At 36.5% G+C, this 16,500-nt stretch overlaps 1 protein-coding gene across 2 annotated transcripts; it reads right to left on the bottom strand.

Annotated features, from left to right (window-relative positions):
- Nucleotides 1–316: 316 nt before the first annotated feature.
- LOC136206189 (zinc finger BED domain-containing protein DAYSLEEPER-like) lies at nucleotides 317–4,273 on the bottom strand. 2 transcript variants are annotated; one of them, XM_065997146.1, is made up of 4 exons: nucleotides 4,088–4,273; nucleotides 2,656–2,725; nucleotides 730–2,412; nucleotides 317–512 (listed from the first exon to the last, which is right to left on the bottom strand). In XM_065997146.1, the coding sequence occupies exons 2-4, from the start codon at nucleotides 2,723–2,725 to the stop codon at nucleotides 451–453; spliced, it is 1,815 nt and encodes a 604-aa protein (XP_065853218.1). In that variant the 5' UTR covers nucleotides 4,088–4,273; the 3' UTR covers nucleotides 317–450. The 2 variants fall into 2 exon arrangements, with proteins under 2 accessions (XP_065853218.1, XP_065853219.1); XM_065997147.1 differs by having other exon boundaries at nucleotides 730–2,406.
- Between the last annotated feature and the right edge of the window lie 12,227 nt (nucleotides 4,274–16,500).

Here is a 16,500-nt window from a genome sequence, read left to right as displayed (position 1 = left end):
ACGCCTTAAACTTCTTACAATGACATAACGACCCCCATAAACTTGCTTAAAATGGCTTAAATTATAACTTATAATATTCGTCTATTAGTCCTCTCAATTTACTCGGAGTGATACACTTTTTAACTAATCCAAATCTTTCTTTTTTAACTAATGCAAATCTTTCTTTGTTCTTCCATGTGGATTTAGGAGACTAATAGAACAATGACTCAATTAGATAATCCGAACAAATATATGAAAACCGTGATGTATTAAGCGCAGGATAAACCGTTTTAATACGTCTAATCATGGTAAGATTGCAAATCATTAAAATCCTAAGTCAAGAAATACCATAAAACTTCTTACAATTCATGAAATCTTCAATTTCAGACTCAGATCTACAAGCTATAGTTATATCAGAGATCATTAGTACCCAAAAATCAAAATTCTAAACAAGTTCATATCAACAAAATGTCAATCACTGTCATTCCCTCCTCCCCAACTTGAACCAAGTTCACCAAATTCAGAAATCAATCCTGAAAATTCAAAATAAATGAAAAATATGTCAATGAACAAACCAAATGAGACACTGAACATTGGAAACGGATATAAACTATGTTGCACGGACAGCATTTCTGCGTTTTGTATCCGTTTCAGTTTCCGTTTCTTAGTGTCTGTGCAACATAGGATATAAACAACAGAAAAACATGCATATAAACAAATCTATCAATATAGAAAAGTTCATTAACATACCCTCATCATACATTTCATCCTCATCATGTTCTTTCACAATATCCATTTGACTTTTAGGAAGCCCCACTCGAAGCCAATCTTGAGCGCATACCAAAGCTTGTAAGATTTCGAAATTCATATCACCTCTATACTCGTCAAGAACGCCTCCACCGGTGTTGAATGCTATGTCCGGACGGGCAGTAGACTTAGGAATAGCCAATATATCTCTAGCCATACGTGCAAGTACAGGAAATTTACCCGAATTGCATTTCCACCATTCTAAAATATCGAAATCATCGGTATCATCTTGTGTTGGCTCATCTAGATACAACTCGAGCTCCGATTTTTCATCTAATCTTCGCTTCTTGTACGAATCCATGAAGAAATTCTTATAAACAATATCTTTATTTGAAGCTGAATTTGATTTATCAACAACCTTAAGCTGAAGTTGAAGCATCTTCTCGTATTCATTAAACATCTCAAACAATGCTTCCTTCACATCTTTAAACAGAACACTCCCTTTCTCTTCCCCGTAAATTCGACCGAAAGCAAACTCCAAAACCTCGAGTTTCGAACGAGGATCGAGAACTGAAGCAATGTAAACAATTTTGTTCATCTTTTCATAGCCTCCCAAGTACTCATCAAGCTTCAATTTCATTTTGTTAGCAACAATTTGCAACTTCAAATCGTTACCATTTTTCCACTCCAAAAATGTTGCATAAAGATCACTAATATCCACCCAAAAGTTATTGAATGTAACATTTGAAGAACTAGAAATGTTCACCATAATGTTATAAAATGGTCTCAAAATAACAGTCAATTTCCGAACAATAAACCAATCCGCAAAGCTAGGCGAGCCATCCTCGATCGCGAGTTTGAAATTCGGGTCAAGTTCCTCATACCTATCGAACGCCTTCTCGTATTTTTCAGCTCTGCACAACATCACATATGTAGTGTTCCACACATTGCTCACATCTAAATACAATCTATCTATGCTTTCAATCTTTTCATCCTCAACGCACTTCTTGAATTTCTTTAGCTTCTCGGGATTGAATTTAACGTATTCAACTGCATCCCTCACCCGATTCACCGATAAACTCGCCTCCTCTAAAGCTTCAACAACAACTGAGTTTATTATCTGAGCAATGCACTTCATTTGAAGGTACTTGCAGTCTAGAAAACCGCTTCCTCTCTCGATTAACTTATCTTTCAAGTAGACAATGGCGCTGTCATTTGAACTCGCCTTGTCCATTGTAACGGTGAACACCTTGTTAATCCCCCAATCAAGCAAACATGATTCGATTTCCGTACTGATTTCTTCACCGCTGCAAAGAGGATTTCCAAGAAAGTACAAAATCTTTCTATGCAACTTCCAATCTTCATCAATGAAGTGAGCTGTGATGCCCAAGTAGTTTCGCCCGTGCACTGAAGTCCAAGTATCGGTGGTTAAACAAACACTTTGACAATTTGTTTCCATAAACTTCTGCAATTTCAACTTCTCATCCAAATACATCTGGTAGCAATATTTCGAAAGGTCGAGTGAGGATGGAAGTTCGAATTTAGGATTCAATAGAGACGTAAACTCGATAAAATATTGCCCTTCGACCAATTCAAATGGAAGTCCATCAACAACTACGAAAATTGCAAGAGTCTTTCTGACTTTTTCGAAATAAGCTTCCTCACTATCTCCTCCTATTCCTGAAACTAAGAAGATTGTATGTTACACTGGCATATATGTGTATTAACCCTTTATAAAAGATATAGGATGTACTGAATATGTGATTAGTATAGATTTACTTCTGAAAATACATTACATCATAGGAAACGAGTTTACAAATTCTCTAAATTACAAAAATGTGACCCAACATAGGAAACTAATACGGAAACATGAAACGCTTTAAAATCAAAGTTTCCACGCAACATAGGGAAAGCATTATCTACACTTACCTTCTTCATCTTCATCTTCATCTTCATCACTTGGAACTTTGAAATCTTTTTCTTGCTGTAAATGTGACATCTGAAAACCAAAAACAGAAAATTACAATCACCAAATATGCAAAATGCACATCATAATTCATATATACAGACGAAAAAAGTTCGGATTAAGATGATAGTGACCCCTTCAATTTGGCTATAACAGTCGATTAGCTCCGAATTTTAAGAATGACTGACTAACTCCTTAAACTTGTTTAAAATGATTAATTGGCTATAAAAGTCTATTAGCTCCGAATTTTAAGAATGACAGACTAACTCCTTAAACTTGTTTAAAATAACTAATGGGACCACTGAACTTGCTTGTAGACTATTGATCCTCTGAAATTGCTTCGTATATACTGAAGAAATTCGGACTAATGTATTAGCAACCCTTTTGTTTGGGGACTAGCTTCAACTTTAAGAATGACCCATTAACTTCTTAAACTTGTTAAATGATCTATTGGATCACTGAAGTTGCTTTAAATAGCCTATTGATTCTCTGAAATTGCTTCTAGTGACCTATGGACCCCTTAAATTGTTTAAAGTGATAAATGTTTCATCTGTTTCGACTTGTCCAAATCTCCTCTTAGTCTATTGGTCCTCGATCTATAAATCCCCTAAAATTGCTTAAAGTGAAAAATGTTTCAACTGCTTCAACTTGTCCAAATCTTCTCCTAATCTCTTACTCAGTAATGTATGACTTAAGGATGTTAATCATTTCATTCTAACCAATTTCAAACGACTTGATATCGTACAAAACGATATCGATACGTGGCATCTCAAGAGCCCTCGGATCAACCACTACATATCCCAATTAGGACCTTCGGATCAATCAAGAAGCATCCATGGAACATTTCTCCTCTAAGGAAACACCCATGCCGCTAGGTCAATGACTCATCATTATGAAAGACAGAAGGAATCCCAAACGCAAAGGATTCCGGGAACACGAGGGATTCAGCCAGCCTTAAATATAGACAGCTATGGCTACAACCTACCGTACATACACTCAACAACTCACAACTAGTCCTTAATCATCAATCTTTCCTAAAGCATCTAATGACTTAGGCATAGGAGCGGGTTCGCCAGACTCCACCCCCTCGTACCCTTTGGTTCTGTTTTACGGGTTCAATGACGAAGATCCATCAATAAGTTCGGACCTCCGTCCACGAGTTCATAAACACAGTTATCCCTAGGCAAAGTTAGGGAGGCTAGGCCAAAAACCTCACTACTTGATTGAAAACATGTACAAGAAAAACTCAGAATAAAACCTATATGATCAATCAAGAATTCAAAAAATCATCCAATAAAACAAAGACCTATATGTTCAATCAAAACTCAGTTCCAGTTACAAATTAGAACTCCAATCAAAGATGCACAGCAATGTAAGAGAAAGAAAATGGAAAACCTCTTTGTTCTGTCACGGAGAGAATATTGGTGGGTCTGGTCACTGGTGATCGGAAGAGAGAAGCCGTAGATGCAGAGAAAGCAGAGAAGAGAAAATTCTGAGAGACAGAGAAAGAAAAGTTAGGGTTCGGAGCTTTGGTTCTAAACCATAAAGCTCACAACTTTCTTTTCTTTGGCGGGAATTATATCGTCGTACAAGACTCACTCAATTTAGAACCATTGGGAGGTTGCTATTTACTGCTCCAAATAGTTACCAATTTTATCATTTTCATATTTTTTTAAACCGAAATTTTATATTTTTTGTGATTTTTTTGGGTAATTAATTTATTAGTTCCTATATTTTGACAAAACACACTGTCTAGTCTTTATATTTTCAAAAGCACATGGTAAGGTCTCTAACCTTTTTCTTAGTGAACTGTTTAGTCCTTCCGTCTGTTTGTTAATTTTTTTACCATTTATGACTTCAAAAATGACTAAATTACCCTTTACTATTTACCTTCAAACTTCAGAAGAGGAAATCAAATTTAGAAGAAGAAACTATTTGTATGGAGAACAAGAAAAAAAACAGACCCAATGCTTACGAATTTGAACGATTAAGAAAAAAATCAAGAAGAACACTCAAAGTTGATTTCAGATGCATTAGAGTTTAAAGGAAAGGAAAATAAAGGAAAAGAAAAATGCAAATCCAAATTGACTAATAGAATCTTCATGAGAGTCTAACGACAGAGACTAAACCGTTCACCGAGAAAAACGTTAGAGACTAAACAGTTCACCGAGAAAAACGTTATGGATTTTACCGTGTATTTTTTAAAATACAAGGACTAAACAGTGTGTTTTGTCAAAATATAGGGACTGATAAATTAATTACCCTTTTTTTCACTCTAGGCTGGCCAATGGCCAGGCGGAAATTGTGACCGTCAGGCCATTGGCCAAGCGGTCATCGTGACCGTCTAGGGTAAAAAGAAATCGTGAAAAATAGATTCATTTTTGGGGTTATTGGGCTGTATCTCATTAATTATTTTCAGAATTCCAGTTTTGATCGGAAGAGAGAAACCATTCAATATCGTATATTTTCACGAAAAATGTATCTCTTCCAATTTTTCTGACTCGTAATCATCAATTTCCGGGGTTCTCAGGTTGTAACTCATAATTATTTTCAGAATTTCAATTTTGATCGGGAGAAAAAAAAATTCAGTTTTTGAAAAAAAATATCAAAAGGGCAAAATTGTCTAATAGGGACGGTAACTAGCAATTTGTGGGTGGTAAATTGCAATCCACTTTATATTTTTAGATGCATTAACACAAACACATCATACAAAACTAGACATTTCATTATGTACAAAGAGAGCTGCAAAGTAACTGCGGAAGAATTTATGGCGATTTTGGCTGGGATTGTGTGTGTGTGGGGGGGGGGGGGGGGGGGGTTAACGGATTTTTGCATCAAATTTAATGGCAACAGGCAGAAAGAAAGTAAGTTTCAATATTTTTGCATCTAATAACATGAAATTATAATTTTTATATGATTTTTGGGATTTGTTAGGATATTACGGGTTTACGGTATATTTTTTCTTATGATTTAAGGCCTTATTAAGTTAGAGTTATGTTTATTAGCATGTTTATATATTGCAAACTTATTTAGAATGTATTTGCGTGATTGAATATGTTAGAAATACCCTTATTTCAGCAGCTCGATAATTTTGCAGTCATGAATTTTCTCTCCAGTTTAAACAATTACAGAAGGTTTTTTATGACTACGAACTTGAATATCTTTATGATTTAAAAAATAATAATATAAGAATGACAATAACATCAATACAAATGACAAATGATATTTGTATGCTTGTTAGATTACACAAAATTAAAAGGCATTCAGTTGCTTTGTCAACTTTATCTATACAAATAATAAATTTCCTCTGTAGTTTCAAACACTGTGAATGAATTATAAGAACCGCGAAAACAATTATTTTTCGTATTTTTTATTTGCTTCGCAATTGCTGTGATTGCGAAATATCTGTTGCTTATTTTGTTTCCGCATCCGGGTTAACTATGAAAGAGTTAATTCATTGCGAAGTAGTTTTATTTTTCTTGTTTCCCTTATATTAAAAGCCAAATTTTTTTTGTTATAATGTGAAGATTTTAACTAAGGATTCCAATAAGGATTGTTTTAAAAAGGATTCCAATAAGAAAAGGAGGGGAGTACCTCTGAATGATAATTTAAAAGGCATCGAATTCAAACATCCTTTTAGCTTGTATATAAAAGCATCAATCATGATGACGGCTGATGCGCCTCAGGGCAGATGCCCAATTGAGGCTCACTAAGGGATAAGTGTACCTCATCGTTATCAAGTAATAATTTGGACAAGTCCAGATATCGAATCCACGTGATGAACTCCTACAAGTATCGAGCTACTCAGTTTCTAATGTTATCTAGGCTTTGAGGGGTTTAAGCTTGGTTTTGATTAAGTTAAACTACTTCTAACTAAGTTATTCTACTCCTAAGTGATCTTTCAATAATGTAATTACCTGAAGGGATATGGAATGATACGATAATGATGAATATAAACTGTTTAGACAAATTAATAACATAATCTAAGTCACTTGTGTTCGAGGCGATTAACCCTACTTATCCTTTTGTGGTTCCTAGTTCGTGATTCCCTTGTAAGGCTGAAACTAGCTCTAAGGCTCAGAAATTTAGGCTTAATCTTCTATAAGGTCGTCAATCTTATAGGCTCTGACTAGGTCAGATTCAACTCGCAATATGTGCCAACAAAATATTTGGATTTATGAATGAGTTAAACAAATCAAACAAAGCGTAAGACAAAGATTAAATAGATGAATCAATTGAACAAAACAAGAATTATATTAATATTAAAGATTAAGAAAATTGTCACGGAGATACAATGAACCTAGGATTCATAGGCTGGATCAAGAGATAAACAAGTTGAAAAAGAGTAAGAAAATCCCTTTCAGGGAATCTGTCTATCGCTGCAGATGTCTTCCTAGGACTTAAGGAGGAACCTTGAATAATCCTCGGAGAATGGAGCTTCGAATGTTCTTCAATGGAGGATGAAGGAGATGGAGGAGTTGGAGAGGATGATTCAAGGGGGAAAGCTATGGTTTTTACAATAAAAGAAAGATATCTAATTTACATGTGAAAAGTCTTATTTATAGTTGCGGTTTGAGTCTCAAATCTGACCGAATTTGTTTCCTATTGCAAGTGGGAGAATGGGGGCGAAATTGTGACATCATGGGGCCGGGAATCAGTCAAAAGCCTGATTCCCGCAGGCCAGCTCGGCGCGAGCTGGCTGCCAACTCGCTGAGTTGGCCTAAAAAGGCCAGTTTGGCGATCAGCAAGTGCCCAAAACGCCATGCATGACTGCCGGGTGTTCCCGAAACGCGATTTTTGCCGAAACTGTTCCTGTTTTGACCTGCACATGCATATAAACTCCAAACGACATTAGTTCCGTGGCTAAATTGACCCACCAATCGTTTGATTTGAGTAGAAACTTTGTTTGGTGCGACTTTTGGTGGATCATTTAGCCATGATAAATAATTGAAAGCTAACATACGTGCTAGTTTGGCAATATTTACCCAAAAACGATCAGAAAACGAACTTAAACTACAAAAGTAAATAAAACATGTTCACAATCTAATTAACACATACACATGCATATAAATGCGAGAATTGCTCGCTTATTGATGAAAAACTAAACTAAACCGTCCTAAAACCATACCTAAAGATAGGGGTTTTGACCCCTATCAACGGCTAACATTGATGTATTGAACAAAGTGAAGAATAATTTTTCAAAAAAGCAGATGGAAATGTTTAAGAGGAGTCGTTTCTAACATTTGGTGGATATGGAACTTGGTACATTATCTACTCCCATATGTCATGGTGTATTAACTAGAGATATTACTCCACTTAAATTGAAAAATAGAGTGATGTGGTTCAACGTCAAAGGAGTTGAACTCAAATCTCAAGATTGGAAGTGCGGATTTATCACTAGGTTGAGATTTGGCGATATGAAACCAATTTTGCAAAGGATGAGTAATTTAGAGAAGAAAAATAAATTGAATGGTATGTACTTTAGAGGAAGTCAGAGCTTAACTCATAAACAAATATATGAAGCTTTTAAGATATAAATTGGCACGACGAAGAAGACTATGATGCAATATTCATGTGATGTTTGTATATTAAACATCGCATCTTCTTCACTACCGATCCAACTCATTCAGTTGATAACAATATCATCGACCTCACTGACTTTCCTAAGTTGTTTGATGAGTTTCCATGAGGAGTGGTGACTTGGCAGAAGATATACAGGACCATGGAAAGGACTATAACTGGTTCTTCGAGAAAAGAAAAGTTTGAGGATTTCAATAAAGGAAAGACATATAAAGTCATTCCATATCAACTAATTGGGTTAGCACATGCATTATAGGTGTGATTTTCATATATATTGTTGAATTTAGATTTGTATCAACGTAATTTAATTGATTTGAACTTTTGTACATGTTTAGATACTTGAGATATGGAACATATATAAGAGCAGAATTTCATTTGCAATTAATTCATTCAGATGTATGTGGTCCTATGAACGTGAGGGCTAGGCACGGTGCCTACTACTTCATCACTTTTATAGATGACTATACCAGGTATGGTCATGTCTACTTAATGACTCGCAAGTCTGAAGCTTTAAGTTGTTTCAGAAAGTTTATGAACCTTGTTGAGAACTAGTTAGATAGAAAGATAAAAGCTTTAAGAACCGACCATGGTCAGGAGTACCTCTTAGATGAGTTTAAAGCTTTGTGTGATGAAAAGGGAATAGAACATCAGTTATCTATTCCATATAGTGTTGCCGAGAGAAGAAACCGTACTCTTCTCCATACGGTTAGGTCTATGATGGCTAGAGCAAAGCTATCCATCTCATTTTGGGGAGATGCTTTGCTCACAACTACATATATCATAAACATAATGCCTTCCAAATCTGTCACCTCAACTCCATATGAGTTGTGGACAGGTCACAAACCCGATTTAAGCATGCTTAAACCATGGGGTTGCACCATTTTCACCCACTATACCTCAAGAAGCAAGTTTGGTAAACTCGGCCCAAAAGCTAAGAAATGTATCTTCATAAGATATCCAGACGTATCAAAAGGATATGTTCTAGTGGGAGACCTTGAAGGCCATATGATATAAATATATTCATGAGACGTTGTCTTTTTAGAGAATGGGTTCCCAAAACTATGGCAAGTGGACCATGATCTTACTTTATATCAGGAAATTAATTGAAACATGCCTCTCCATTTAAGTGGGAGGGAAGGGGAGGACTTGACCCAGTGGTTCAAGACCATGATTAAGTATAAGAACTTGATTATGAACCTCAAAACGTTTCGAATGAGATAGATCCTGATTTAAATGGGAACATGATTCCTGACTCAGATGAGAATACAGAAAAAAGTCTAAGAGAAAGGGTTTCAGGTTACGATGATTATATGAGATATATTATCATGACCCATAATCGCATCGTACTAAAAGGCAAAAAGCCGAACATCGATGATTCAGTATTAAAGGCTCGACTCTTTTAGTAACTCCAAGCAACAATGGAGCCTAAACATGTCAAAGAGGCTCTTTCTTATCTAAAAAAGACAAATGGATTACAACAATGCAAGAGGAAATGGAATCTATGAGATCCAACCAAGTTTGGGAACTGGTTGATCTACAAGAGGGAAGAAAACCTATTGCGAATAAGTGGGTTCTCAAAGTGAAGGGAAAGGCTGACAACAGTATCGGAAGATACAAATCTCATCTTGTCACTAAAGGTTATACACAACATGGAGGGATAGACTTTGAGGAGAACCTTTCACCTGTTGTAAGGTTTACATATATCGGGTTAATATTAGTTATAGTAGCAAGTTTAGACCTAGAGCTACATCAGATGGATATGAAGACTACTTTTCTCGATGCAGAATTCTATGAAGAAATCTACATGGAACAATATGCGGGTTTTATCGTACAAGGCTGTGAACAAAAGGTTTGAAAGTTGAATGAATCAATTTACAGCCTTGAACAGTTTTCTAGATAATGGAATATTCGATTTCATAATCAGATGATCTTGAATGACTTCAAGTTGATTGAAGAAGACTATTGTGTCTACAATAAATGCTCAGGCAGAAAATTTACCATTCTATCATTATATGTTGACAACATCCTAATAGCAGGAAATGAAATTAGATTTGTGAACCAGATCAAAGCTTGGCTAAGTACGAGCCTTAAGATGAAAGATATGGGTGAAGCCGCATATATTCTGGGAGTTAAGATTTCAAGAGATCGTTCAAAGAACATGTTGGCCCTGTCTCAAGAGACTTATGTCGATAAAGTCATCGATCGATTCAGTATGCACGATTGTAAGCCTATAGTTAGCCCGATGACTGAGGGCATCTCCCCACTATCGACATGTGTCCATAAACACAAGACGAAAAATAACGAATGAAAAATGTTCCTTATGCTAGTGACATTGGTAGTCTAATGTATGCTATGTTATGTACAAGACTGATGTATGTCATGTCATTGGGATGGTAAGCAGATATCAATCTAATATAGGACAAGCACATTAGGCAGTTGTAAAAAGGATATTGAGATATCTTAAAGCAACTGCATACTATTCTATATGCTATCAAGGCAAAGATCTCAATATGAGAGGATACACCGATGATGGTGATTGGGCATGAGATTTGGATGAAAGGAAGTCCATGTCATGCTACATATTCTTGCTTAGGAATGGTGTCATTTCATGGAGTAGCAAGAAACAGTTGTGTGTAGTTTTATCCACCATGGAAGGCGAGTATGTATCGTACTCATTTATGGTATAATAGGCAGTTTGGTTAAATAGGTTCCTAAACCATTTAAATGTTACTATCTACAATTCTCCGATCCCAATGATAGTCAATCTTCTATTGCTTTTACTGAGGCTCAAATATACGATAGCAAGTCAAAGCATATAGAGGTTAAGTAACACTTTATGAGGGACTTAATTGCACACAAAGAAGTTAGTAGGAAGTATGTGTCTATTCATGATATGGTTGCAGATCCCCTTATTAAACTTGTCAATAGAGATGTTTATACAAAACATGTTAGATCCCAAAGATTGTGTAGGATCTAGACATACTTCTATTTGTCATGTATTTTTGTGAACATGATTTACTAATAAATGTTTCATGAATTTTTTCAAATACATAAGTGCGAATATTTTTTTGTTAATATTTGCTGTTAAATGTTACAATGTCTGTCAGACATAAAATATCTCACTCACACAGTGTTTTCGCTTGTTTTGTCACATGGTGACAAATAGAAGGATGAGGTTGTTTTTGAACAATTCGAGAGCATGTTCAATAACAAAAGCCTCTTTATAGAAAGTATGAAAGAAGTTTCATCATGGTGCAGGATGATGACATATACTACATGTGTATGAAATAGATTAAGTGTAATCTAAAAGGCAATTGTGAGACAATTTAAAGCCTTCTGTCTAAATAGTTGTCTAAGTAGTTGGAAGTAATCATTATAAGTAGTAAACTAAAGTTAGATATTTTGGCACATCACCTATGTTTGCGTATGGTGTTAAAATGAGAGACATGCTCCTCTTTCAAAGAAAGAACATAACATTATAACACATGTTTTATACCATGTGTGCTTTAGAGACCATAAGATGAAAAAGAGATGATCTCACATTTTCCTAGTGTGAGACTTACATTGTGAAATCACGAATTCTCAAAATTTTATTATCTTACTTTAAGACGCTTAACTTATTCTAGAAGTATATTCTAATGTGGCTACCTTGGAAGGGTCATGTTTAGGTTGATGTGATAATTCAAACCAACAAGAACCCAACTGGATAAGCGAGTTAGACTATGATGGAAAGAATAATGTGGGAGGAAAACATATCCGTTTAGTTCACATCTTGAGAATTTCTGTATTTCACTGTCCGTACACTTATTCATGTGTATATTTGTGAAAAACAAAGAAACTGTAGAGATCAATGTTATTCAGTTGATGTGGTGTGCAATCTAGGATAAAACATACACCAATGATGATCCATGTTCAAATCTAAAGACTATATCTTCAATGAGTGTATAGTTCCAAGTTTGATATATACACATCGAGCACCTATATATTCCAATGAGTATATAGTACTAGAGCTCTCAATAGTATGCCAGTGGCACGAACTATTTGCAATAGTATGAATGAGACTGGGATGAGGATTTGAACATGTTCCATTATATGCAAATGAGAGATGTTAGGAATATTCGAGTTATGGGCTGAATATTTACCCGCCTATAAGTGAAACGGGCCAAGCCCATCAAAAGAGATCAAGGATTAGGGTTAGAATTTTATAGGCTAATTGAAGGCTGTAAATAGATAGCCTCCTAACTCTAATCACAACACATATTACACAATATTCTTTGTGCCTCATTTTGTACTCTTTGCACTCATGTGTCACCCTCTTTGTCTCCTAAGTCAACATTTAATTTGTGGATCATTTATTATTTCTTTGTGGCTACCATCATCGTGGGTGATACGCGACTGGTGATACACGATCGTGGTTGATTCTATTCTTCCGTTGTTTATCTTCTCAACTGATCTTGCTATAAAAGAGATAAGCCTTAAATATGTTTTTTTATTAGGATTATTTTTCAGGATAATCCCTTCAATTATAAATGTTATTAAATTGATATCTAACTAAATAGCAATGATAACAACATTTCCTTCGTTGATGACAATTATGTGGTTGAGGAAACGTCATTGGGTTCGGTCGTGGTACCTCCGATAATAAAATCAATAATAGAATTTGAGATTAATAAATATTGAAAAGTATTTAGCATAGTGTTGTTAACTTACTTATAAAGATGTCCTGATAGGAGTATATATGCTCCCTTTTGTAACATGTTTAATTGAGCTTAATTGTCATTAATCCTCATATTAATTGTCATTAATCTTTCTTCTAGAAAGAATAACGGTTTGTCCTTATTCCTTCTAAGAAGGAATAATGGTTTAGAAAGAATAACGATTTTGTCATTTTTTCTTGTAGAAAGAATATATAATTTGTATCAGGGGCGGAGCCAGCCCAGGGCTCGGGGGGGAGCCCCCTGGCCACCAGCTCCGCCCTTGAGGTCCTAATATTATTTCAATGTTTAAAGGTGGATGGAATGGTTAAAGATGTATGTTCATATTCAAGAGGTCCTAAATTCAATTCCCCCAAATCTCATATTATTTAAAAAAAAAATTATTTATTTTAACTTTACTTTTTTCAATAATTATAAAAACATTTTACCATTATTAATTTAAATAGACTCTTTATTTTAATAACATTTTTGTATTCATTTTTATTATGTCTTTATTATTAAAAAATTAATTTCTTATTTTTGAGATTCAAATAACTTAGTTTTTAAATTAAATTTTAAATTATGAAAAATTTTAAAAAAAATTAAAATAAAACTGTAAAAATGTAAATAATTTTTTAGAAACTAGCATTTGAACTAATAGAAAATTAAATATATTTACTATTTTTATGTTGGACACTTTTAGCAATCACACTGTCAGACACTTTTAATGTTTTAGCGAACACACCAAAACGATGCTCGCTTAAACATTAAAAGTGTCCAACGTGAAAAGAGTAAACATATTTAATTTTCTATTAATTCAATGCTAGTTTCTAAAAAAATATAACATTTTTACAGTTTTAACGTGTCGACGGTGTATTCGTTAAAATATTAAAAGTGTCTAACGTGAAAAGAGTACACAAATTTAATTTTCTATTAGTTAAATGCTAGTTTCTAAAAAGTGATAACATCTTTACAGTTTTAACGTGTTGGAGGCTAAAAAAAAAAATTTCAACCCTAATGTGCAGGACTTTGAAAATTTACCCTCAACTCCACGGTTAAAATTAGCCCCCCAAATCTAAATTCCTGACTCCGCCACTGATTTGTATTAATATAAATATATTATATTATGTATATATTATGTATATTGTACTTTCCATTGATTTTATGGTATTTCTGTAATCTTATATAATACTTCAAAAAAAAATCATTTTCTTACACCATATTGTTATAATAATATAATAATTTTAAATTTTTATTTTTTTATTCTCTTATTATTTAAAATATTAAATAAAATCATATTCATGTAAAATAATATAGATAATTAAATACTTTCGAGAAATTGTCTCACTTTAAACATTATACATACAAAAAAAATCTCTCTCTCTCCAAGCGATAACCAAGGTGATCGTGAAGGTTAAGGGAGATGGGTCGGTGAAGGCAGGCGGCTGGCCTGTGTCGGATCTGGTTGTGGCGGGGCGCGGGCGGGGCAATGACTCCGGGATCGATGAGGCGTGGGCGGCGGCGGATGATGGGAGATCCGAGGGATCTCATCGGGGGAGGAGGCGGAGCAACGGGATTCGGAGGGATCGGTCTAGGGATAGGAGCAAATCGGAGTGGGTGGATGGTGGGGAGGCGGATCCGGCGGGTCCGACGGGGGGTGCTAGGGGTGCGACGTTTCCGTTGGGGGTTTCTAGGGATGCGGCGGCCGATCGGGGGCTGGAAGGTGTTGGTGCCGCGGCCGCGACCCTGGACTCGTTTGTCGCGGATGGAGGCGCGCATGAATCCGGAGTGGTAGGGCCGCTTCCGGTGCTTGGGCCACAGGGATTACCTGCCGTCTCTCCCCAGCATGATGAGCATGCTGTGCGGCTTTCGTTGGCCGCGCTGGCCGCGCAAGCCGCACAGGCTGCGCAAGCCACTCAAGCTGGAGTTTCCGTGGATTTGGGAGCCCCCTCCTAGAGGGACAAGTTGCTAGGGGTGTCAGAGGAGGATCCCATGATGGAGGTGGATGCTTTTGAGAATGATTCCGGGGATTTTCTCTCTGATTCCGATTCTGAGGATGGAGAGCCTGATAACCCGCTGTGTCCTAGGATCCGGCTATCCTCAGAAGACAAGCGGGTCATGAGATCGAAGTGGAAATTGGCGTTAATCGTCACTGTGTTGGGGAAAAGGATCAGTTTCAATTACTTTGCCCAGAGGATCCAGGCTCAATGGGCAAAGAAAGGAAAGGTTACTATCACAGACCTTGAAAATGACTATTATGTCATTAATTTCACAAGGGCTGAGGATTTCAATGTTGTTGTGAATGGTGGTCCGTATATTATCTCCAATCATGTGTTGGCTCTGAGACCTTGGGTCCTAAATTTTGATCCCCATGATTGCTCTGTTAACAGGATCCTTACTTGGGTTAGGTTCCCGGGCCTACCTCTTGAATACTACAGTGATAGGTTCCTGAACAAGATTGGTAGCCTTGTTGGGAAAGTCCACCATGTTGATAAGACTACCATTGGGGCAGTGAGAGGCAAGTTTGCCAGGGTCTGTATCGATATTGATCTCGCTAAGCCTCTTCTTTCTCAGTTCTGTACTCAAAACAAGGTCTATCATATTGAATATGAAGGTATACACAACATCTGCTATGAATGTGGTATGTTTGGCCATACCCTTGAGGGTTGTCCTAAGAGGAGGAAGGACGTGGAGGAGTTGGTGCAACCTATCATAGGTGAAGCTGAGAAGAGTTAAGGGGAAGTAAGGAGTTTTGGTCCATGGATGCTTGCCAAGAGGCCAGTGAGAAGGAAGCCACGGGCTAATGTTAATTCTAATCATTCACCAGATATCAGTACGAAGATGACTACTCTTCAGATTGCTCTTGAGATCAAGGTCAGACCCCCGGATATTAAGAAGGGGATTGAGACTGGAGTGGACTCAGCTTCGGGTTCTGGGTCAAGGTTCGGTGTTTTGTCTATGGAGGAAGATCAGGACTCGGATCCTTCTGATAAGCAGATTGATTTAAGCATGCCTGGTCTGGAGTCGGTAGAGCATGCCTCTAGTCTGGGTAATTCTATTAATCCTCTCTTTGTCTCTAATGCTTCTGCTAAAGCCAAAGAGATTCCCTAGTCTATCCTATCAGCTGGGAAGGGTTTGAGTAGGGAGGCGAGTACTCTACATCCTCCTGTTGATACTCCTATTGGTAAAGCTATAGGAGTGAGTAAGTTAAACATGAAGAATCCCAAAGGGAAACCTAAAAAGAACCTTCATGGTTTGAATTCTTGGGATAAAAGGGGTCCTTCTGGGACCTCCTCTAGGCTCTCCGGAGCCCCGAACAAATACCTGATCTAGGGTTTGGGCCTGCGTCTGTAGTCTCCCCCTCTGATGGACTTCTTCATTTAGAATGTTAAAGGTGCGGCGAGCAAGGCTACCCGCATTCATGTCAATGATCTCATTAAACAGTTTAACCCTTCCTGCTTTGTCCTTCTAGAGACCAAGGTCAGTGGAGCCAAAGCAGATGAGGTGGTTAGAAAGTTTAAGAATTGGAATTGC

The sequence above is a fragment of the Euphorbia lathyris genome, chromosome 9, assembly GCF_963576675.1.
Source record: "Euphorbia lathyris chromosome 9, ddEupLath1.1, whole genome shotgun sequence".
Lineage (NCBI taxonomy): Eukaryota > Viridiplantae > Streptophyta > Magnoliopsida > Malpighiales > Euphorbiaceae > Euphorbia > Euphorbia lathyris.
The sequence above is the reverse complement of the archived record's forward strand: the minus strand, read 5'-3'. Positions and strand labels throughout refer to the sequence as shown.

What these genes read in the sequence shown, in the direction of transcription:
- LOC136206189 (XM_065997146.1), bottom strand. Translation starts at nt 2,725, where the DNA reads ATGTCACATTTACAGCAAGAAAAAGATTTCAAAGTTCCAAGTGATGAA. An exon ending in TGAAGATGAAGATGAAGAAG is followed by an intron (nt 2,413 to 2,655) that starts GTAAGTGTAGAT and finishes CAATCTTCTTAG; the next exon opens with TTTCAGGAATAGGAGGAGAT. An exon ending in GGATGAAATGTATGATGAGG is followed by an intron (nt 513 to 729) that starts GTATGTTAATGA and finishes TTGAATTTTCAG; the next exon opens with GATTGATTTCTGAATTTGGT.